The sequence below is a fragment of the Zea mays genome, chromosome 6 (genome assembly GCF_902167145.1).
Source record: "Zea mays cultivar B73 chromosome 6, Zm-B73-REFERENCE-NAM-5.0, whole genome shotgun sequence".
NCBI classification, from domain to species: Eukaryota; Viridiplantae; Streptophyta; class Magnoliopsida; order Poales; family Poaceae; genus Zea; species Zea mays.
Window position 1 is genome coordinate 134,778,187 of NC_050101.1, and position 24,928 is coordinate 134,803,114.

Here is a 24,928-nt window from a genome sequence, read left to right on the forward strand (position 1 = left end):
TCTTCTACCGGCTGACGAGACCATTGCCTTCTTAGGTCAACCCATTTCACTTGCGGTCTTTGTCCGGCCCATGACGAGACGACCTTGCGGAGCAACTGGCTTGTGGCCCCATGCAAGGGTCTTTCGCCTTCTAGTGGACCCGAGGAATATTTGTCCCCCACAACATGATTAAAGATAGATTAGTAAGTTAATCATGTAACCAAATGGTGTCTTTTAGCCTAGTACATGCTGGTAAAGTCTACTTCCATATTACATCATTATAAAACAAAAAATATATATATGTAGTATCGCCTACACCCAGCAGCGTAACTCAAAGGAGTCTAAAATGTTTGGCAGCTACTGTAAAGTCTGAATCAACTGACACCGATCGATTTCCGTAAAGAAAGAGGATATGTATGTCGTCCAAAGGACTCAAACTACCAACTTTAAGTGATGCAAAGGATACAAAAGGCCATCCACATTATTTAGAATTTGCCAGTCAAAGGTCATGCTCCCACAGTTTCTTGGCATATATTTAGTTGATATCTAACAAAATAGGTGGCAGGCAGACACACCGATTTGTGAGTGAATAGAATGACAAATCCCAAGTTTCTTGGCATATATTTAGTTGATATCTAACAAAATATCATGAATCACACATATTTACAGATCCACGAGCCGCTTCACACGAGATCTGCTGCAATTCAAAGAAACATGTGCCGACTCCATGATCTCATCTAACAGCCTGTGGCCCAGTTGACAATAGAGCAGCTGAAAAAAGTTAACAGCAACATTTGCTGCATCTTATACTAACCTGAAAGCTTATCAGTCTGCTCAACCAACATCTCAACGTTTTACGCACTGCTATGTATACAAGCCTACTTAAGGAGAAAAAACAGAAGCAATAATTGAATACAAAAGTTCTTTTGGATTCTACATCAGTTTGACAATTATCCGAGAAAATCGTTCATCCACACAATGTGGGGTTAGTCGCGAATGAAGATTCAAAAGTAAAATTTCGAACCAGCATGTTATCCTATCTCGCTGTTGGTAACCAGAATGCTTCAGAAGGGTTGTTTACCCTGATTTGTGCTAACCATTCCATGTAAATTGTAATGGCAGCTATGTTACAAATTTTGATGATATGAATTCTAAACTTCTGGCTACCAATTACAAGACAACGGCAGATGCGAAGGACCTCATCCCAATAGAACTAGAACCAAGGACTGACCAGCCAGAACTTGCATTGTAAACTTCCACCTAGAGCAAATGAGGACTTATCTTCAGAACAGAACAGAATAGAGCACAGAATTGAACAGTAAGAGGGATGTATAGCACGATAACTTACAGTATCCAACATCTGCACACTGGACTGCATGCCACCAATTAGGAATAAGCTATCATCAAGATAAACAGCAGCGGCATATCCTCTTGGAGTGTTCATGGGATCACCTATCCTCCAAGCATTAAGACTAGGATCATAGATCTCAACGCTAGAAACCATTTTGTCCCCATCATACCCTCCCATAGCATATCTGAAAAATAAATCAGCACTGCAACTAAGTTTCTTTCCAAGATTTAAGAACAAGATGCTCTTACGTATCTGCTCAGAAAAGATGCTCTTAATTATTAGAGGAGTAATGGGGAACATGATTTGATAGTATTGACTGAGAGAGGCATTACAATATATAGCAGCCACAGGGTGACGCACTAGGAAGGAGTGTGGCAGCCTGGTTGCAATCAGTGCTTGCCTACCATGAATAGGATCCTACTTCCTATACAGAGATAGCAGATCCTATCTACCATACGAGGGAGCATCTAGTTGCTATACTTGTCCTCACGCAGGAGGAAACAAATAGACAATCAAACCTCACACAAAAGGAAGCCTAGCAACAGCTCGATATTCAGCTTCAGCACTGAAGTGAGAAACCACTTTCTGCCGCTTGAAAGACCAAGAAACCAAATTATTGCCGAGAAACACCACATAGCCAGAGGTGTAGCGTCGAGTGTCCGGACAGCCAGCCCAATTAGCATCAGTGTAAACCACTAGCTCAGAGAGAGGAAGAACGATGAAGAAGACCATGATCAGCAGTATCACGAAGATACCGAATAATACGCTTAAGTGTTGTCAAATGAGTTTCCCGGGGGTCATGCATATGAACACAAATTTGTTGAACTGCATAGGTAATATCAGGTCTAGTGAACGTCAGATACTGCAGGGCACCGGCCAGACTCCGGTACTAATTGGCGTCTTGAACAGCAGGTCCACTGTCCGCAGATAGCTTGGCCTGAAGATCAACTGGCGTAGAGCAAGGTTTACAACCAGTCATGCCTGCACGATTAATGATATCAATAGCATAAGTGTGTTGCTGTAGAAAGAGGCCAGCAGGTCGGCGTTCCACTGCTATGCCAAGAAAATGATGAAGGGGTCCAAGATCCTTCATGGGGAAGTCTGTCTGGAGAGCTGCAATCACATGATGCAAGAGATCTGTACTGGAAGCATTGAGAATAATATCATCAACATAGAGTACCAAGTAAACTGTCTCAGTGCCTTGATGGAAAAATGAACAGAGAGGTGTCAACTTTAGCTTCAACAAAACCCAGAGACTTCATGTGGGAAGCAAATCAACAGTACCAGGCTCGTGGTGCTTGCTTTAGTCCATAAAAAGATTTGTTGAGCCAACAGACATGGGTCGGACGAGTGGAGTCAACAAAGCCTGCAGGCTGGCTGCAATAAGCAGTCTCAGAAAGAGTACCATGAAGAAACACATTCTTGACATCAAGTTGGTGAATCGACCAGTCCTGGAAGAGAGCCAAAGAAAGGACAGTGCGGACCATGGCCGGTTTGACCACAGGACTGAGTCTCATCATAATCTATCCCAGGGCGCTGTACCGTTCAAGGGAACCATCTGCATGAAATTTGTGACGAAAATGCCACTTTCTTGTGATGACATGGGCACCTAGACTACGAGGAACGAGGTCCTATGTGTTTTTAGAGACCAAAGCCTGAAACTGTTCTTCCATCGCCTGGCGCCAAAGAGGATAAGACCTTGGCAAATGGAAGTCGGCTCAGGGGAGATTGCTGCAGCAATGAAGACAGCCAGCCGCGGCCCAGGTGGTCATTGGATGGATGTTGACCACCACAGGAGCAGGGATGGCACCGGGAGGAAGAGTGGGAGCTGGCGGACGAGCTGAAGTAGGGGCTGCAGGGGGCAGCGCGGTGCCAGAGGGTCCTGCCTCAGGAAGAACCGTAGAGGAACCAGGTCGTCGGCGCTGACAAGTGTACACTTGAAGAGGTGCTGGAGCTATTGGTGCGGTAGTACCAGGAGCTGGCGTCGGTTCCGGATGCAGAGAGTGGAGTCCTGGAACAGGGGCCGTGCATGGCGCGAGGGCCACCGGGTCCTAGATCAGCGTCCACAGATGTGGTGATGAAGAAGTAGTAGGAGCCGGCGCAGGTACAGATACAGGTAGTGTAGAAGCCACCTGAGCTGGGTCAGCACCTGATGATGGGGAGGGTGTCGGGGTACCTGTAGGGGAGTGCAAAGTCCCAATAGGAAGGATCATGGGAGCACTCTCATTATCCAAAAAATCCAAAGCATTAGTTAGATTGGGCGAGGCAGTGAAAGGAAAAGCTGCTCATCAAAGGTTACATGACGGGAGATGATGATGCGATTGGTGGAGATCATAGTCACAAAGTTCCCGGGTCGATAGGATCGAGGAACGTGGTACGCTACCTGTGAGAGGTATTTACATGGTGGTAATGAAAATGATCCCGCGTTTCTGGGTCGGGGACGACGTTTCCGGGTCGAGAACCGTTACCACCATACCCATTTCTTGTGACTATGGGAGAGATCGAGGCAGCGATAACCTTTGTGGTTGGAAGAATAACCAAGGAAGACACATTTGGTAGAATAGGGAGCCAGCTTATGGGGAGCAGTGGCAGTGATATTAGGATAGCAAACACAGTCGAACACCCTAAGATGATCATAGGAGGGCTTCGTGCCAAAGAGGGCAGCAAAAGGACAGAGAGCATGGATGGTTTTGGTGGGTAGGCGATTTAGGAGATAGGTGGCAGCATTGAGTTCTTCGACCCAGTAATGAGCTGGTAGGGAGGCCTAGAAGAGTAATGAACGAATGATATTGTTGATGGTACAGCGCTCAGCCTTACCGTTCTGGGGAGAGGTGTAGGGACAAGACATGCGAAGAAGAGTGCCGCGGGTGAGGAGGAAGGAGCGAGTGGTGGAATGATCAAACTCACGCCCATTGTTACATTGCACGTTCTTAATGGTGCTGCCAAGCTGTATGGAGACATAGGCAAAAAAGGATGAAAGAGCATCAAAAGTGTCAGACTTAAGACGCAATGGATATGTCCACAAGTAGTGAGTATGATCATCAAGAATAACTAGATAGTATTTGTATCCCGACACACTAGCAATTGGAGATGTCCATAAATCGCAATGGATAAGTTCGAATGGTTTTGTAGTGCAAGAAGTTGAACTTGAAAAAGGTAATCTAGTGTGACAACCCAACTGACAAGCATGACATAACTCAGTAGGACTATGGGAACAATGAATAGCCGAGGAACTACTAAGTTGAGACAGAATGTCGGTGCCAGGGTGACCGAGACATCGGTGCCAGATAGGAGTGGAAACTGCCGCCAGGGCACAGGGTGTCGTAGAGGATGAGCTGGGCAGACGCAGGGTGTAGAGAGGACCAGCACTGTTGGATCTAATAATCACGTTCCTAGAGTTGAGATCCTTCACAGAAACACCAAAAGGATCAAATTCCATGGAGCAATAGTTGTTAGTGGTAAAACAATGAACTGAAAGGAGGTTTTGAATAATATGAGGTGTGTGAAGAATGTTGTTAAGATATAAAGGTCCTGGCAGAACTGTATCTCCTACTGAGGAGACAGGAAGAGTAGCACCATTACCAACAACAATAGATGGAGTAGTGAGATCTAGAGGGCGAAAGAGGAAAATGTTACCAGCATGCGGAGTGGTGTCATTTGTGGCACCAGAATCAGGAATCCAGTCAGTAACAGTAGGTGGCGGTTGAAGCGTCATAGTGCTGAAGGTGTTGGCGAGAGCTTGTTGATCCCAAGAACACGCCCAAGGAGACCAGGACTACTGCACTTGTGGAGGAAAAACTGGGACGGAGCTGGTGTAGTAGGAACAACCGGCAGACAGCCTTGGTGTAGAGGCGCAGGAGGTGGTCCGAGGAGGCCAATCTGCATGGCAGATAGACCTGGTGCAGCCAAACATGGTGGCGATGGTGCAGCCAGGAAGGTCTGCAACGTACAGGGTAGAGCAGGAGCAGGGGAGCGCGACTGCTGTCCAGAGCACTGAGAAGATCTGCCTGTCATAGAACCAGGCCACATGTGAATCGTACCTGTCCATAGATTGTAGATAGATGGCCAGGACGAGCTGCCACCGCGGCCTTGACCTGATCGGCGATTCTGATGTGACGACCGGAGCTTGAACCAGGACCACCTCCCTAGACAGAGCCAGGCGTGCCTCCCTGAGCTGAGGGACGAGCAGGAGAGGAGGTCTTGTTGAGTTGACGTCAGGGCAGCAGATGTGTACAGAGCAGCAGCAGCAGCAGAGTCTGGAGGTGTTGTGCCAGCCACAATCTCCTCCAACCAGATCGTCCCGGACTTCGAGGAAAGTCGGGAAAGGAACCCACCGGGTGATGATGGTCCGAAGATTGGCATACTTGGGACTTAAGCCCCATAGGACATTAAGTACCAGGACATGATCGGAGACCAGTGCGTCGAGGTCGGAGAGAGCATCTGCAAAGCCTTTCATCTTACGGCAATATTCACCAATAGCAAGATCGCCTTGAACGATGTTGCGGAAGGTGGAGTCGAGGTGGAGAGCATGCGTCTCCCGATTGCCGATGAACTGGTTTTCTAGGGCAAGCCAGGCGTGGCGTGTAACCACAACACTCACGGATGATTTCTTGGAGTTTGGTGGAGATCATGCCAAAAATACAAGACAGAACAATGTTGTCCATGCGATCCCACACCGGGTCATCGGGGAAGGAGAGGTCGCTGATGACATGATCGGTGAGGGTGTACCGCCTGAGGGTGAGGAGAACATGGTCACGCCAGTGAGTGAAGTTGGTGGAGGATGGCTGGAGAGACCGAGACCAGCAAACGAATGTTCTGAACGCTGGCGGCTTGAACATGCAGGTTGGCGACGACTGCAGCTTCATAGTTGCTGCTGGGTCCGAGGACCGGAGAGGAGGGTGCACCAGTAAACAGGGGCGGTGTCACCTGCTTAGCAGCAGAGAAGGCCTGCTCCTCCAAGGCAGCAGCAGCAGCCCTCTCCTTCTCGAGGACAACCTCAGCGGCCTTGACCTGGGCACGAGCAGCAGTGCTCAGCTTCTTGGGCAGTCTTGATCATCGTTGCAATTTGCTGCAGAAACGCAGCTTCATCATCGGAAGTAGTCATGGCGAAAGGAGGTGGGGAGGAGGAAGGAAAGACGCCGGCCTTAGGAGAGGCAGCGGCGGAAAACAGAGACCCTAGAAAGGTAAAGCGGCTGATACCATATTAGAGGAGTAATGGGGAATAGGATTTGATAGTATTGACTGAGAGAGGCATTACAATATATAGCAGCCACAGGGTGACGCACTAGGAAGGAGTGCGGCAACCTGGTTGCAATCAGTGCTTGCCTACCATGAATAGGATCCTACTTCCTATACAGAGATAGTAAATCCTATCTACCATATGAGGGAGCATCTAGTTGCTATACTTGTCCTCACGCAGGAGGAAATAAATAGACAATCAAACCTCTGTTACTGATGCCTTTGTGGGCTGCCAATATCAGAGGCGCCGGCGCCAGGAGCAAGAAAGGAAAGTGATCAGCAAAGTGGCTAGCAATCGGGTTAGTAGGAAAGTTTTTATTACAGGGAGATATGCATTAGTTTACTTCCAGAATAAGTTATTTAGTTCCTTTTTAAGTGGTCGCCTCATACTATAAAGGCAGACCATAGTTTGTATTAGGGATCATCGAGGAATAAAGTCTCCCTGCAGTTGGGCGGGACTGTCTCGGTCACCGTGGCTCGGCAAGCTGCCAGCCACGGTGACGACGTCCGCCAGCCTAGCCACCGTTCCTACCCCCTGAGATCTGTCCCCAGCTCTAGCCTCCTCCTCCTCTCACCTCTACGGTCACCTAAGAGGCCCCCGAGAGGAGGCCGCATCAATTTGGTATCACAGACCAGTGGAGCATCGACATCCTTGTCCGGCTCCATGGGGAACGTTCATGGGGATTCCATTGAAGAAAAGTTGGACCGCATGCTCGCCCAAGTCTCCACGCTCAACACGCACATGGCGCTGCACGATCAGCGGCTCGCGCGTATGGAGAAGCTTGTGCTGCCTGGGGCCGACGCCACAGAGGGCCTTAACGGCACCAAGTCGGCCATAGGCGGCGGGCGCACCAAAAAAGGGGGCGCCATCGGCAACGAGGAGGACCCTCTACAGGAATCCGATGGCTCTCCCTTGCCGCTCGACCGTCATATCCACGACCGACGTCGTGGCAACGGTTGGCCCTCTGGCGACAACGACGACAGCGCCACCGACGACTCCCTCGACAACGATTGGTGGGAGGACCGCCGCATCACTAAGGGACGGCGAGGCGGAGGACGTGAGGACTTCCGTCAGGAGGACAGGCGCAGTGGGCGAGATCCAGCCGGCGGCGCCTACCAACGGCTGAAGGATGAGATCGAGAAGCAATGCGAGGCTATGCTGCAGCAAGGCATCATCCGGGAATATTCATCGGCGTACTCCTCCCCGGTCCTCCTGGTACGGAAAGCGGATGGGCCGTGGCAGTTCTGCATCGACTACCGCAAGCTCAACAGCAAGACGGTAAAGGACTCCTTTCCCATTCCAGTAGTAGACAAGTTGTTGGATGAACTCCGCGGTGCGAGGTTCTTCACCAAGCTTGACCTCCGCAACAGATATCATCAAGTTCGCATGAGTCTAGGCGACATCAGTAAGACAGCCTTCCGCACACGCTGCGGGAAATTCGAGTTCCTCGTCATGCCCTTTGGGTTGACGAACGCACCCTCCACCTTTCAGTCCTTAATGAATGACGTCCTCAAATCCTATATTCGGAAGTTTGTCCTGGTATTTTTTGATGACATACTTATCTTCAGTAAGACATGGGCAAAACACTTGCAGCATGTGAAACAGGTCTTCCAAGTCCTCCGCGACAACAAGTTGTTCCTGAAGCGGTCCAAGTGTTTCTTTGGGGAAGAAACGGTGTCCTACTTAGGGCACATCATTTCCAAGGACGGCGTCGCCATGGATCTGGCCAAGATCGAGGCGGTGGAGGCATGGCTGCGACCGCAGTCTCTCCGGGCGCTGCGGGGCTTCATTGGCCTCACCGGCTACTACCGCAAATTCATAGCGGGCTATGGCGTGGTGGCTGCCCCGCTAATAGCCCTCTTGAAGAAAGAGGCCTTTCGCTGGTCGGACGCCGCGGATGCAGCGTTCTTGCAACTCAAACACTCACTGATGACGGCGCCACTCCTCCAAATGCTGGACTTCTCCAAGCGCTTCATGGACTGTGATGCTTCAGGGGTGGGGTTCGGCGCCGTGCTCCATCAAGGTGATGGTGCAATTGCCTTCTTCAGCCGAGCAGTTGCGCCACATCACCAGAAGTTGTCCGCTTATGAGCGCGAGCTGATCGGTCTTGTCAAGGTCGTGCGTAATTGGCGCCCATATCTCTGGGGGCGTGCCTTTACAGTGCGCACTGATCATTACAATTTGAAGTTTATCCTGGACCAGCGGCTCTCCACCATTCCCCAACACACATGGGTCAGTAAATTATTTGGCTATGATTTGACTGTAGAATATCGTCCAGGCAAGTTGAATGGTGCTGCAGACGCCTTGTCTCGGAGGGAGGAACCCATGGGCACTCTGCATAGCATGTCAAACCAACATTCTCGTTGTTTGACAACCTACGAGATGAGGGGCCACTAATTCCCAAGTGGAGACTATTCGTGCTCAGCTGGCAGCAAGGACGGCCAAAGAGGGATGGACTGAAGTAGATGGGTTGCTGCTGTTTAAAGGCAAGACCTTTGTACCAGATGTGTCATCTCTGTGGCCACTCCTCTTGGTCGACGCCCATGATGGGGCGCATGAAGGTGTCGAGAAGACGGTGCACCGTTGGCGGGCTACATTCTATAATGCTCATGCCCTCCAACGGATCAGAGAATATGTGAAGGGCTGCTCAGTGTGTCAACGCAACAAGTCAATCCACTTGCACCCTGTCGGGCTGCTGCAACCATTACCAGTACCAGCAGGTATTTGGAGTGATATTTCCATGGATTTTGTGGAAGGTTTTCCCAAGGTGGGCGGCAAATCAGTAATCCTAACAGTGGTGGACCGGTTCTCCAAGATGGCGCATTTTCTTCCATTGGGACATCCATACACAGCAGCCTCAGTAGCCAAGGCCTTCTTTGATGGCATTGTCTGGCTACATGGCTTGCCTTGCTCCATTGTCAGTGATCGGGACACGGTTTTCACTAGTGCCTTTTGGACCGAGCTGTTTCGCTTAGCAGGGGTCAAGTTGCATATGAGTTCTACCTTTCATCCTCAATCTGATGGACAGTCGGAAGTGGTCAATCGAATTATTATCATGTATCTTCGCTGCCTAGCAGGCGATCGTCCAAGAACTTGGCTACAGTGGTTACCATGGGCTGAATTTTGTTACAACGCTTCATACCACACCGCCCTCAAATGCTCCCCCTTTCGGGTAGTCTATGGTCGAGAGCCTCCAACATTGTTGTCTTACTATCCAGGCGTCGCCAAGGTTGCAGCAGTGGATCGTCAGCTTCAGGATCGGGATGAATTTCTGACTGAAATCAAAGCAAGGCTGGTGCAAGCACAAATTGTGATGAAGACATATCAGAATCAGTCAAGACGAGAGGTCAAGTTCCAGGAAGGAGACTGGGTATGGCTCCGTTTACAACAGTGGACAGCAGTGGGTGTCACCGCAGCTACTCCGTCGAAACTGGGTCCTCGCTTCTTTGAGCCATACCAGGTGACAAGTCGCATTGGGAAGGTCTCTTATAAGTTGCAGCTACCAGCACGTGCCCGGATTCACGATGTTTTCCATGTGTCCTAGTTAAAAAAGTTTGAAGGAACAGCACCAACAGCCATAGTACCCTTACCTGAAATTCTGCATGGCAGAGTAATTCCTACACCGGACAAGGTACTCAAGGCTCGGCTGAATAGAAGAGTTTGGGAACTATTAGTCCAATGGGAGGGTCGGCCAGCCTCAGATGCCTATTGGGAACAATTGGAAGATTTCACACAGAAGTAACCTTTTTTAAGCTCGCGGACGAGTTATTTCTTGTGGAGGGGGGAAATGTTACTAATGCCTTTGTGGGCTGCCAATATCAGAGGCGCCGGCGCCAGGATCCAACCCAAGGAGCAGCAGGAGCAAGAAAGGAAAGTGATCAACAAAGTGGCTAGCAATCGGGTTAGTAGGAAAGTTTTTATTATAGGGAGATATGCATTAGTTTACTTCCAGAATAAGAGATATGCATTAGTTTACTTCCAGAATAAGTTATTTAGTTCCTTTTTAAGTGGTCGCCTCATACTATAAAGGCAGACCATAGTTTGTATTAGGGATCATCGAGGAATAAAGTCTCCCTGCAGTTGGGCGGGACTGTCTCGGTCATCGTGGCTCGGCAAGCTGCCAGCCGCAGTGACGACGTCCGCCAGCCTAGCCACCGTTCCTACCCCCTGAGATCTGTCCCCGGCTCTAGCCTCCTCCTCCTCTCACCTCTACGGTCACCCAAGAGGCCCCCGAGAGAAGGCCGCATCAACCTCACACAAAAGGAAGCTTAGGAACATTAATTATCTGCCCAAGAAGAGATCTGATGTATCAGAGAAAATTACTGACAGGGTGTCTCCAAGGACAGTTAAGGTGTGGGATCCTCTCCTAGTACTCATACTTGGAAGCCGGACCCAGAAGCCCTCCCTTGGATCATACCTTTCTGCTGATCTGTATATAGTATGTTTGTCACTGTTAGTCTCTAAGTAATTTTGTTGGAATATATTATAACAACATGGAGGAAAATCATGACAGATCTTACTTCAAGTACATGTTTCCATCATAGCCACCAGATGTATAGATGACTCCATTTAGTCCGGACGCAGCAAGAGCAAACCGCTGAAATATAACGCAACCAAAATAAGATGTTGGTTGAAAGATTTATTTCAATAATTCAGTATTCCATCCAACCATCCTACTAGAACATATCATTAAAAGTCTAGGGAGGGTATGTAAACATTTATGCAATGAACTGTCATAATAGGCACCAACGTTACACATCTTAAAATGTATATCTCCCTAGTTATCAAGGTTTTAAAGTGGGGCGACTAGTCGTGACTACTCAACGACTAGTCGAGAAGTCGGTGCACAGGTCATAGTAGATATGGGCGACTTGAGTTTCTCTACTAGTCGCATGACCAACTAGTCAGTAGCAGTTCGGTGGGGTGACTTATTTGGGCTCGGGTATAAAAATGTGTGCTCACCCATCCATCTCAACACTAGTACGGAGGATGCTAATAGTCGAGTTTCATGCCTTATTTTGGACGCCTTGTGCTGTCAACTGCTTGGATCTCATGCTAGAGGATATTGGGAAGATAAAATAGTTTAGTGGCTGCAATGCTAAAGCAAAGAAGAAAACCAGATTTATCTATGGACATGGAAGGTTTCATGACTTGACGAGGACAGAGATCTTGTGAGGCATGTGAGGCATGCAACTACTAGTATGTGGAAATAAAAATAAGGGCTGAAAGCTCTCTTTGTTAGTAATGAATAGTGTGATACAAATTGAAGAATACTAAAGTAAAAAAAAGCATGTGTTGTCTATTGCATTTTGGCAAGCAGTAGAAGATTGCAGGAGAGCTTCACAGCCTCTTCTAATATTTTTGAGGATAGCGTGAAAGGCCCTCTAGCGTAATGGTTAAGGCTTCCGAGTAGCACCTTTAGGTCCCGAGTTCGATCCTTCTCGGAGGCGAATTTCTGGCTTGGTTAAAAAAATCCCCTCGTTGTGCCCCGCCTGCTCCCAGGTTACGTCCTGCGCGCCACCCTCCGGCTAAGCCTTTGCAAAGTGGGCGGTAACGGCCCGCTAGTGATGGGGGGCCAAGGTTCGGGGATTTCACGGCCGAGACCATGTTTCGGTCTCTTCTTATTATAATACCGGGAGGGTGGTCTTTCCCTCCCCGGCCGAGTTTTTTAAAATATTTTTGAGGATAGCTGATGGTGGATAAGAGCAGCAGTGGCTTAAATGTGGGCTGCCATGAACCATGCAAAAAAGGGCATCAAGGAAGCTTTGGAACACAAGGAGCAAATAATAAATGAAGTAATTTCTATTGTTGATAAGAGGTGCGATAGTCACATGGATACTAATATGTGTGGGGCAATACTTTTTTGAACTCAAACAAGTTCTTTGAAATCAGAGAATAATAGAAGACTTGCTACAAGACTCCGTTTAATATTTAATGTTGTATGGAAGATGGATGAAGATATACCAAACAAGATGTTTTTTTAGTGTTTCAGCATGTTTTTTAGTCTCAGCATATATACAAAATTATAAAAATATAGCCATTGACTTATGTTCGACTAGTCACGACTAGTTTGTCCTAATCATGATTAGTCTACTAGTCAGTAGCTGCACTTCTCGACTCGAAAACATTGCTTATAACAGTTAGTACATAATTCTAAATGTTGCTGAACTCAGAAAATTTCAAATATTCCAGACTAGAAGCATAAACTCTGCTAAACATTACCAAATTGTGTATATGCATGCAACTGAGGCTGAGAACATACAGAGGTTAGCATAGATGGGCTACATATCCACTTCCCAAGGTAGGGGTCAAAGATCTCAACTTCTGAATAAAATTCATTTCCATCTCCTCCACCAATAGCGTATATTTTCTCATTAAGACAGATCCCAGCAAGACTTCCTTTCTTCTGGTTCATGGAGGGGCATTCCGTCCACTCATTATTTCTTGAGCTATAGCATTCCACTATAAAAAAACAGAGAAGTAAATACATGCAATTAAAGATGAAAGCTCATGCAAAAGAAGTCACAAAATCATATTACAAATGCCATGGTATACCTGTGTTATACCATGACATGCCATCGCCACCGCCAAAAGCAAATATGTGTCCATCCAACACAGCAGCAGATGCATATGAGCGGGGAGAACTCATTGGTGTGAGACCTAGGACCGCGTCTTTCTCAGGAGAAAAGGAATCAAGAGATGATAACCAAGTCACGCCATTATAACCACCAATCAGGAATATTGATGGGGTGGCTAGTGTATTGCACATGTTTCCAAGGTGAGCCAGGGAAGAGTCAAGTTTGAACTGTAACTCATCTACAATGTATTCCAGTTGCTGGACTTTTCTTCCTGAGTCTTTAAAAATTTCCCTCAATGAAAGTATTTCTTTGTCTGACCCAATCTGGAAAACAACAGAAAATAATAGAATATCCTATGGAGACATCATATGCATAAATAATAAAATAAATAATGCCCCCAAAACATCACATGCCATAGGTACCTCTATGGCAGAACACGAAGGACCACACATAAAACGCAGATCTGGGGGGAGGGGGTAAGACGGCCTCCAGGTATTGTATTAAGAAGAGCCCATGTGAGAACAACTACAACCGGACCTTAGACCTGTGCTTTGGTGTACGACAAACGAGGAGATTTTTTTTAACCGCAGCCTAAACTCCGCTGCCATAAGGAGTTGAACTCAGGACCTAAGGATGTTACTCAGACCAGCTAACCAACTCAGCTAGAGGCCTTTCGTGAAGGCATGCACATATGAAAGAAAAAACTAGAACTATCCAATTTAGTCTGCATGGGTTCCTCCAAACAAGTTAGGCCATACATTGCTAGAAGTTTTTTAATGATCTGAATAGTTCATACAAGAAAACATAATGTTTCCACTAAAAGGTATGTGACAAAGAACTAACCATGTCAACTATCACTACGATTAGAAATCTGAGTTACAGATATCACTCAAGTCAACAAAATGGCAGGATATATGTTTGTATGGAAAAATAGCTCATTTGTTTTTTTACTTTCAAACAAACAAACAAATGCAGGTGCAAATTGGTTGTTAGACCACTGATTAGGGTTAGGTTAGGGTTTCCATGTATTTCCCAGATTACCCCTATTGTAATGAGCTTTGGCCCACCTAACTCTTCTATATAATATACTCCCAACACAGAATTAGGGTTAGGGTTTCACATATTCCAACTTAGTATTGAGCTAGGTCTTTCTCTCCCTCTCCTCAATCCCCCCCGGCCGCGACTCCGCCTGCTGGACGTGCTGCTACCTCCCCACCGCTACATGGTCCTCTTCCCGTCACGGACACGCCGCCCGTGCTCCTCCTGTTGCCAGACCACCAGCAGCAGTACCTATTGTCGACGCCTCTCCTACTCTCCTGCGCCCCGGAGGTGATAGGACGCGAGCCATGTCCGGTCAGAGGCCAATGTCTTCTGGACGTGGAAGAACTGCTCACAGTGATTGAGCTAGTTCAGAGGGTCCACAGAGCCGTCGTACATCGTGAACTCGAGCTTGTACAATTTCGGTGGAAGCTGATCGCGGCCTGGCTAGGAGCCTAACTAGTCCTGGAATGCCTCGTGTGGGGACCGGCCGAAGGTAGCGCTCAGCGGGGAGAGGAACAGGGTCCCATCCACCCCCCCCCCCCCCCCCTATAGGAGGCCTGGGGCCGGCGCGCCTCCAAAAGGCTCCAAGACGGTAGTGGTCGCCGGCGGCTACGATACTGCCACGGTGATCGGCATCGTGGAGTAGACTGGCGGCGGTGCGGAGCCTAGCGCCCATGTCGAAACTTGCGATGGCGACCGCGGGAAGGTTAGCTGGTGGATCGGCACACCCACCAACTGTGAGGCCGCCGGGGTGGACGTGAGGGCCGGCAAAGATGGCGCCGTCAGAGCCACGATGACCACGGTGGACGATGGCAGAGGCGGCGACGGCTGGGAGGCCAGCATGATGGTTTTCATCGCGACCACATCGGACTGCAGCGTGAACATGTCGGACTGCATGGTGTTCATGCCAGATTCCATGGTGGTCACCTAGGCTTGCAGGGCTCCCAAGTTGTTGGGGAAGTGGACGAGGGACGCCGTCAGATTCTCATTGGTCATCGTGGGAAGGGTGGTGGTTATGCCAGAGGTGGGCTGAATGGGTGCGGTGGAGGTGATGATGGGCAACGCGTCGGTGGAGGCGAGTGGCAGCGATGACGGCTAGGAGAACGATAGGGAGGCGGGTGGGGCTGGTGGTGGGTTACCCATGGTGGCCGGAGGATCAGAGGCCTCTAATACCAGGCTATTAGGAACCCTATCCCTACCTAGGATTGACCGGAGGTTGTAGGGGTGAGAGATTTGTGAACGGGGTTTAGGGCTCCTGTGGCGGCGCGTGGGCGCTGTGGCTGCTGCTGCGCGCGAGAGGAGAGGCTGCTAGAGCAAATGTCGGCTCCCTAAGGAAACCAGAAATAATATAAGTTTCTGCTTGATTCCATTAGATGACCACTTACAAGTATTTATGTCCCAGCTGATGCTTATCTGATCTAAGGATAAGAGATATGAGATCTCTTCTAATCCCTATCCAACTAACCAGAGATAATGTCTTTCATATATTTGTTAGCTAGGCCTTATCTAATCTATTTGGCCGATCTCAACCACCTGGCTACATGTGCCCTATGGTCGTGGGCCTTAGCCCCCCTAGCCACTCATGGGTCTGCGCCTGGTATAGGAGATGCCGGTCATAACAGTCGTCCTCTCGTGGATCATCGACACCCTCACCATGGAGCTTCAAGACATCATCCGCGAGTGGGGGGCACCGCTCGCCAGGCTTGGGTCGCCCTAGAGGCCCAGTTCCTCAGCAACCGGGAGGCCCGGGCTTTCCACCTCGACGCCTCGTTCCGCATGTTCTCCCAAGGGGACCTCTCCGTCCACGAGTACTGCTGCCGGATGAAGGGAATGGCGGACTCCCTTCGCGGTCCCGACGAGGCTGTCCCCGATTGCACCCTTGTGTTGAACTTTCTGTGAGGTCTCAGACCACGCTACAAGGTTCACATCAAGGGACCATGCCCTTCCCCTCCTTCCACGATGTTCGCAACGAGCTTCTCCTCGAAGAGCTCACCCTGGAGGCTGAGTCCCCCGCTTAAGCCACAGCTCTCTACGGCACGCCCTCCGGTGGCCATGCATCCTCCGGTGGCTAGGCCCCTGACCTCCGTCGACGGGGGGCCTGCGTGCCCGCCTACTGCCCCCGCCACTGGAGCTCCTCGTCAGCCTGCAAGCGATGACGGTGGTCGTCGACTCCGCAAGGGTGGACGCGGGGACCTGACTCCACCCGGGATGGCCCCCTAGGCGTGACCACGACCCGGCATGGCCATCATTCTACAACCCTTAGACCAGGACCATCTCCATGTGGCCAGGTCCAACCACGGGTGTCTCCTCGCCGCGCCCCCCTCAGCCGGCTCTCCTGACAACGCCACCCTATGGCGTCCCCCCACCCTCAACGACTCCAACTCCGCCTCCGGGGAACCCTACCCCGACACCTTGGTCCCCACTGGCTGGACAGTGGGGGCCTCCCTTATCGCCGCCTTCAGCACCATAACGCTGATGCCACCCCCATCGACTGGGTGGTTGACTCCGACGCCTCCTACCACACCACCCCTATTGCAGGCACGTTATATCGCTCCCATCCCCCAAATCCCCCCACCCTTCCTCTATCGTTGTGGGAAACGACTCCACCCTCCCGGTCACTTCAGGTGTCTCGGTTCTTCTAGGACCGTTCTACCTCAATGATGTTCTCGTTGCTCTTTACATCATTCAAAACCTTATTTATATTCCCTGGTTCACTACCAACAACTCATGTTCTATTGAGTTTGACCCGTTTGGTTTGTCTGTAAAGGATCTGGCTATCGAACCCTCCTCGTCTGTTGTAACAGCTCCGAGACGCTCTACACGCTCTGACCTTCCACCTCCTCCACCGACGCGTCCTCCCCACATGCTCTGGCTACTACCACCATCTCCACCACTTGGCATCATCGTCTCGGACACCCTGAACCCGACATCATGACCAAGCTCGCCAGTAGTTCAGAGATTTCTTGTAGCATGGGACATTTTGAGGGTCTGTGACATGCATGTCAGCTAGGCCGCCATACTCGCCTCCCTTTTGCTACTTCTAGGGCTAAGCAGTCTTTTGATCTTGTTTATTATGATCTATGGACATCTCTTGTACTAAGTGTTTCTAGCTATAAATACTACATGATGATTTGGATGATTTCTCTCATTTTCTCTGGACTTTTCCTCTGTGGCTCAAGTTCGACACCTTTCACACCCTCACGCACTTCTTCACTTGGGTCTCCACCTAGTTCCTTCGCCCAATTCGTGCCTCCAATGCGATAACGATTGCGAGTTCGACGACTCCGCCTCTTGTTCCTTCTTTCTCTCCCACGGTGTTTAGTTGTGACTCTCGTGCCCCTACACTTCCCCACAGAACGGTCGGGTCGAACGCATTATTCGCACCACCACTAACATGACATGTTGCCTCCTTTTTCAGGCGTCTCTTCCCGCCATCTATTGGGTAAGAGGCCCTGAACACTATTACTCATCTCCTTAACCGCCTTCCCTCCAAGGCGGCCAGTCACACTACCCCCCACCTCGCTATGTATGGCACAGCCCCCTCCTATGCCCGCCTTTGGGTCTTTGGTTGTGCCTGCTATCCCAACACCTCCACTACTACTACTTACAAGCTCTCTCTCTACTCCACTTGTTGTCTTTTCCTCGGTTACTCCCCTGAACACAAGGGATACTGATGCTTTTACCTCCTCACCCACCACATCATCATCTCTCGTCATGTCGTTTTCGATGAGAATGTCTTTCCCCTTGCTGGATCATCCCCACCTCCCAACCTTAACATTATCCTCGATTCCGACCTTATTCTCGTACCATTGCCAGCGCCCCGTCGACCCCACCCGCGCCACACGTGGCCTCGCCGACTCTGCCTGCGCCGAGCGCAGCCCTGCCGCCTTTGCATGTGCCATGTGTGGCCCCTTCGCCTACGTACCACCCGGCATGCTTCACCGACCCCGCCAGCGTCTACTACCATCGTGGGCGGATTGTGCCTTAGCCCGTTCCCGTGCTGAGCCACCAGTGCACCATCCGATCACCATCCGACGTGACCTCGGCCACGTCCACTCAATGGTAGCACGTCGCTCGATCGTAGTTCTCCACCCTGTTGACTGGTTGGTTCTCACAGCCAAGGCTACTCTGACTCCCTCACTTGTCCCCTCCTCCATTCGCGCTACTCTCACTGGTCCCCACTGGCGCCACGCCATGGAGGAGTAAGCGACCCTACTAGCAACCACACTTGGGACCTGCTGCCACGTCGACCGAGCACCGTGGTTACCGGCAAGTGGATCTTCCGCCACAAACTCACCTCTAACGGCTCGCTCGATCACTCCACCGGCTTCGTCGACTCCACTCGCCTGTATCTAGTCTGCAGGTTGAACTGCTCTCTATATGGCCTCAAGCAGGCGCCGAGGGCTTGGTACAGTTCCTTCGCCTCCTACTTAGTCTCCCTCGGCATCGTTGAGGCCAAGTCGGACAGATCCCTGTTCATCCATCAGCACGGCGATGACACCATCGACCTCCTCTACGTCGACGACATCATGCTCACGGCGTCCAGTGGCGCACTTCTCCAGCACGCGATCGCCACCCTTCAACGCGAGTTCGTGATGAAGGACCCGGGCCCTCTCCACTTCTTCAGAATCACCGCGCAGCGGCCGCCCCAGGGCCTCTTCCTCCACCAGCGCTAGTACACCCTCGACATTCTAGAGCGGACCGGGATGTCCGACTGCAAGCCCTGCTCCATGTCTGTCGACACTCAGGCGAAGCTCTCCGACGACGACGGGCCCCTGGTCACTGACGTGACGGCCTATCAGAGCCTCACTGGCGCTCTCTAGTACCTGACATTCTCTCATCTCGGCATTGCCTACACCGTTCAGCAGGTGTGCCTTCACATGCACACCCCACGTGAGCCCCACATCAACACTCTCAAGCGGATTCTCCGCTATCTCCGTGGCTCCATCGACTTCGGCCTTCTACTTCAACCCCCCCCCCCCCCCCGATGTCTGATCTGATGGTCTACACCGACGCCGACTGGGACGGTTGCCCCGACACACACCGGTCCACATCCGGTTACGCCGTGTTTCTGAGTGCCAACCTCGTCTCCTAGGCCTCGAAGCGGCAACTCGTCGTCTCCCGCTCCAGCGATGGGGCCAAAGGCGTGGCCGAAGCCTCCTGACTCCGCCAGCTTCTGCAGAAGCTCCACAGCCCCCTCGAGCGCTCCACCCTCGTCTATTGTGACAACGTCAGCGTGGTCTACCTCTCCACCAATCCCGTGCAACAAGCACGTGGAGATCGACCTTCACTTCGTCCGCGAGCGTGTCGTCGTTGATGATGTTCGCGTTCTCCACATCCTGACATCTTTGCAGTTCGTCGACATCCTCACCAAGGGGCTGTTATCGAGTGTATTCATTGAGTTTCGATCCAGTCTCAACATCTGTATAGGATAAAGTTGTGAGTGTGGGGTGTTAGACCATTGATTAGGGTTAGGTTAGGGTTTCCCTGTACTTCTCTGATTACCCCGATTGTAATGGGCTTTGGTCCACCTAGCTCTTTTATATAATATACTCCCAACCCAATATTAGGGCGAGGGTTTCACATATTCCAACTTTGGTGACTCTAAGGGTCTGCATCGCCCTTATTTAGTTCAACAAATTGTACTACTTTTCCAAAATGAGAGACCCTTAGGGTCAGAAATTCATCCCTTACAACAAATGAGGTTACCAATAAACTATCTATCTCTATTATTCAAGAAGAAACAAGTTACCAGTTTCTTCTCCAGTGCTTCAGTCCTCTTCTGTAAATCAGTGATGATTTGCAGCACCTATAAAGGAATGTAATGAAAATATGACGATTATGAATTGTGTAAGGCATTTTTATGAAACAAAACTGAATACTGAGAATAAAAATAAGGCTAACAAAAGGAACAATAGTCACCTCAGCATTTCCATGGCTGCACTCATCAAAAGAGGTTTTATCTTCCATTGTAGCATCAAATGGGCCACAGGAAAGGTTTGGATTGATCTGTGTTTCATCAGGTACCCGTTGATCTGAACCAGAATGAGTACAATCCTTGGAAGTTATGGCATCCTGCTGTCGTAGGAAAGATAATCCTTTCAGCTTTTCTAGGACAGTCTGTCTTTCTGGCTGTAGCCCAACACCACCACCTGGGTTATTGTGAACTTCAATCTCCACTTCATCAACTTCCACAGCACCATTATGCTCATTGTGTGAATTCAAAAGCATTGATTCATCAGTTATGATTCTTTTACCATTCACAGTATTGACAAGTGGATGATTACATTCAATAAGCTCCAGTCCTTGGCCATCAATTTTGCCTGAGGAAGTTTGACTGACCTCATCTGGATTTGAATGAGGACCAAATTGATTTTGAAGAAAATTGTCATCCAAATTGTCATAATCAGAAACTGAACCACCAGATTTCTTCTCATCCGAGTTACTAGCATTTTCCACATCATCAGCCCAGTTAACTGGAGCGGCTGTATTTGATAGAACACTAAATGGATTGATTTCCTTAGAATTTGCTGTGATTTTCTTTGGGTCAGGAACTGCAAGATTCCTTTTGCTTGAAACAGCTGGAACTTGAATGAAATTAGACGGAGCAAGTGATTTGAACAAAGAAATTAAAGCTCTTGTCTGTGCATGGTCAAGCTCAAAATAGAAGTGGTGATGGTTGTAATAGTTGTCACCAAGCAATGTTTTAAATTGGCTCTCCAGCAGAGGTGGATACCGAGTCTTTGTGCAAATACGAACCTTTAAAATACAAACAACCAATGTCAGATATATTCATTGACGTTTTTATGGTCTTCTAGGCAGGCTATCAATATATAAAAGGGTATGCTTTTATTTATTATATTTTTTATAGAGTCAATCCTGATGGGTTTTAACATATTTATATAATGGTACAAGTTTATAAAGTGAGACATCATTGATGCTAGGATGTCAAAACAAAAAAAAAACATGGTGGGAGTATAGATATTTAATATCTTGATACCTGTGCAGGAAAAGCTGACCTTAAACAACCATCATTACTCCAAGCATATGAATCAATATACATCTCACCAGGACTTGCAGCTTCGAAAATTCCATGGAGCTTTCTGTCACTATAATTGAATAGAAATAAAGGCATGCCAGGTTTGACATTTCTAACATATGAATAATGGACTGAAGGCAGACCTATAAAATAAGTCAATAAGGAATCATAATCTTATCAATATAGAAATTCAAAAAAAAAGTTAAATTAATTGAGCCAATATTTAGAAACAAGGCATTTTATTTTCCATCAGCATACAGAATCTATAATACCATATTATCTTAGCAACATCTGTAGAACATAGTAGCAAGAGGTGAAAGGTGCACTTAACAGACCGAATAGCTGTTTTCTGAAGCATTCTTCAATCGTATCGTGTTTGCAACCAAAGATCACCCCTCCAAGCTGGTTTTCTCGGATATTGCGGGTAAGCTCCCCATAGTTGCTATTATTCGTCTGCATTGCAAGATCGCCCCTCCAGCACCTGTTCTTCACAAAATTTGAGAATATACAAGGCACATAAGTTAGGTATATATAGTGAAATCAAAGAGGTAGCATATACAGTGAAATCAAAGGGATAACACTGGGTATGAAGCCATAATATGGGGACAATGCATACATCCACAATAATGACCAGAAATAAAAGATACAAACATTTGTAATATGATTTTCAAAGTGGAAACAACTTGGAATACCCATGTTAAGAAAAATTCAGTCAAATCTTCTTACAAAGAACAAAAACAGAAAAGGATGTAGCTTTAGGAGGGGAGCATTGATGGTCCTTTGGTCCTAACATGTTACCAAGAAAAAACACTAGTGATTCATAGACGGACAAGGAAAATATTCCAATGTAACAAATTCCCAAAAGTTATGCAGAGTAACATACAACAACAGTGTCTGAAAAATTAAACTGAAACAATAAACAATGACATTGCCATAACAATCAGTTAAACAAGTACTCAAATAAAAGGTTAGACCCAAATTAGAATCCCAGAAATGCTCAAAATACAACCACCTCCCTCAGCATTAACCAACAAGTCTAAATGCCTACCCCAGCACCTTTTTTTCTCGAAAGCGCAGGAGAACTGCGCCCCATAATATATTAAGAAGAGCTAATAACCAGCCTTTTTAGGCTACAACTAAGATCGATTTCATCTTCATACCAAAATTACAATATAAGCTTCAGTAACCATGTGGGATAGGAGTACAACATGTCATATTATTGTATTTTGTCTAACAGTTATGGCCTTGAACCTACCCATGTAACTCTAATTCTAATATATGTAACGCTTAGCCCACACAATTTCTCCAACACGGTATCCAGCCAGCCTCTTTCTCCCCTTCCCTCCCCTCCCCTCCCTAGCATCGCCGCCGCCTCCAGGCTTGCAGGCCGCCGGCGCCAGCAGGCCTCCCAGCCGACAGCATTGGCGCCATGGCCAGCGCGCCTCCACCCTCGTCCTTTTCCCCTCCTTGCCTCTTTCTCGCCACTTGCTGGCTGAAGCTGCCACATCGCCCAAATTCTCTCTAGTCGTCGCGGCCTGCACAGGGCCGCCGCCCTCCCTATCGGCCGCAGGCGCCACAGTAGCCAACATTCCTCCCTTCCTGAGCATTGTTGCCACCTGCACGGGAGCTCCTCTGCTCCCCACTAGCCCACCCGCCTCCCCCTTGATGGATGAGGGCATGGCCAGCCTTAGATCTGCCGCCCTTGGCCTAGCTATTACTGACGCTAAAATATGAATCAATCCAGTGATTCTGCAATTGGCACCCCAAAATTTTAGCATCGCCTGAACCCTAATCCTAGCTATTACTGACGCTAAACCTGCCATCCAAACCACAATACACAGTCAGCCAGTCCCCCACCCACCCAACGAATCATCGATCACCATTCCCGCCTCCACCAAGCAGGCGTGCATCAACCATCAGGGAACCCCTCAACGAATCATAAAATACACGATGAAGACCCAGAAATTTACCCAAAAAATGGAATGAGAAAACCCCAACGCAACCCCTACAGGAGCGGGAAACGCGCCCGCGGTTGATCCCAGCGAACCGGGCAGGAGGTGGACTCACACCTCCCGGAGTGGCTGGGGAGTAGTGTCGGCTTCTGGCACAGATTTCAAGGAATTTAGGCATGTTTGGTTACTTTAGTCACTAAACTAAATTTTACTGACTAAAATTTAGTCGCTAAAGTATCATATTTGGTTCTAGTAATTAAACCGGACTAAAGAACATTAATTGTTATGAATAATGACTGTTTTACCTCTATTAATTAATAGATGTTTGCTATAAGAAGAAAGTTGAGAGGGCAAATAAGGTAAAAATACTACTTTAGTCTCTTTTAGTCACCCCTTGGTGACTAAAGAACTAAAGTTTAGTTACACCATTTTAGTCAACATGTTTGCTAAAATTAGGGACTAAAAGTGACTAAAATTTAGTTACTAAATTTTAGTCACCACTAACCAAACGGGACCTTACTATTTTGTTATTATTATTTGACTCTCAGCATTCTCTCTCCATTCTATATCAGGTTGTTTAGTTTGTGTCACGAAGCCACGACAAATCATCTGATCCAACTTCTGAGTCTAACCATAGCGTTTGGTTTGCGTCGCAAAGTCATTTCTCGTAGTATCCCAGATGATCAACGAAAGGGTAACTCCTCAGATCGAGTTTGTTCCTTGAAAAACGTCGAATGAGCTAATCCTTCATAGTACGGGATTAGTCCATGACGGACGCATCCAAACCTAGAACCAAACACAAACCTAGAACCAAACACGTTATATATTTGTCTTTTATGATTCAAAAAAAATCCATCTATATCCTCTTCTTCTCGAGCTGTATTTTTTTAATCTCCTTCTTAATATGTAAATATATATTTTATTTTAAATTTTTTATATACATATTGGTCATACTCTCAAACATATTGTACATAATTTATTTTTATCAAATATGTTATTTAAAATATTAAAATAGATAGAGGATAGTAGAAAGAAACTCCGTATATAAATGATTTAACAGCGTCCAAGTATCATTTAGAGAATGTTGCTGGATAGGTAAAGGAAGAAGATCACCTCTAGAATTTAGAGTAGAGGAGGCTTTATAGAAGTTGTTGGAGATGGTCTTAGTGGGGTTCAGAAATTTACTATTAGACCCATAAACCATAGATATATATATATACGAAACTATAAATCATATAAATAGTAAAGAGACAATGAACTCGGTTCTAAAAAGCAATGGTTTCCTCATCCCTACTGCTTCTCTCAATTGTGTTTGCACCGCAACATGGTTCTTCAGTGAAAACAGGCTTTTTTCAATCGTCTTTATTTATCTTTATTTGTCCAACTCGATAAAAATCTAGTTTTAGTTATAAACTTAAAAATAATGTGATCTAAAAGCTACTTAGTTCAAACAATTGTCAACTATGGATTTCATAAAAGAATGATATCGTGGTAATCTGGCGAGAAGGCACCGTCCTAGCTTCTCACATAAGTCAATTCCACAGCTGGTCATTATCGGCGAGAGGATGGGACATTGTGCCATATGAGGGTCATACGCTCGCAATGCTAGGCTCAAGTATCTTGTTTGTATCCGTGCCCACTCCCGTGTTTGCATGACGTCTTACACGAGCAGCGCACACAACTAAAACAACTAAAGCATAGGGATGAAGTCTTGTCGTTACCAAACATCGAAGTGGAGGCTAATGAGAG

The 24,928-nt window shown here is 48.0% G+C and overlaps 1 protein-coding gene across 8 annotated transcripts; it reads right to left on the reverse strand.

Annotated features, from left to right (window-relative positions):
• Window positions 1–588: 588 nt before the first annotated feature.
• LOC100304407 (DCD (Development and Cell Death) domain protein) lies at window positions 589–23,345 on the reverse strand. Of its 8 annotated transcripts, none has more exons than XM_008649781.4 (11): window positions 23,198–23,345; window positions 21,563–21,708; window positions 21,189–21,370; window positions 20,111–20,947; window positions 19,941–19,997; window positions 13,125–13,470; window positions 12,832–13,031; window positions 11,090–11,166; window positions 10,897–10,998; window positions 1,328–1,514; window positions 589–1,239 (listed from the first exon to the last, which is right to left on the reverse strand). In XM_008649781.4, the coding sequence occupies exons 2-11, from the start codon at window positions 21,684–21,686 to the stop codon at window positions 1,150–1,152; spliced, it is 2,202 nt and encodes a 733-aa protein (XP_008648003.1). In that variant the 5' UTR covers window positions 21,687–21,708; window positions 23,198–23,345; the 3' UTR covers window positions 589–1,149. The 8 variants fall into 8 exon arrangements, 7 of the variants coding, with proteins under 7 accessions (XP_008648003.1, XP_008648005.1, XP_035815547.1 ...); XM_008649783.4 differs by having other exon boundaries at window positions 21,563–21,713; window positions 23,198–23,342; XM_035959654.1 differs by having other exon boundaries at window positions 21,189–21,297; window positions 23,198–23,337.
• Between the last annotated feature and the right edge of the window lie 1,583 nt (window positions 23,346–24,928).

Coding starts and splice junctions, on each gene's coding strand:
- LOC100304407 (XM_008649781.4), bottom strand. CDS start 21,686: ATGCAGACGAATAATAGCAACTATGGGGAGCTTACCCGCAATATCCGA. Junction 21,371..21,562: donor CTTCAGAAAACAGCTATTCG/GTCTGTTAAGTG, acceptor CTTATTTTATAG/GTCTGCCTTCAGTCCATTAT. Junction 19,998..20,110: donor GCAGCCATGGAAATGCTGAG/GTGACTATTGTT, acceptor ATTCCTTTATAG/GTGCTGCAAATCATCACTGA.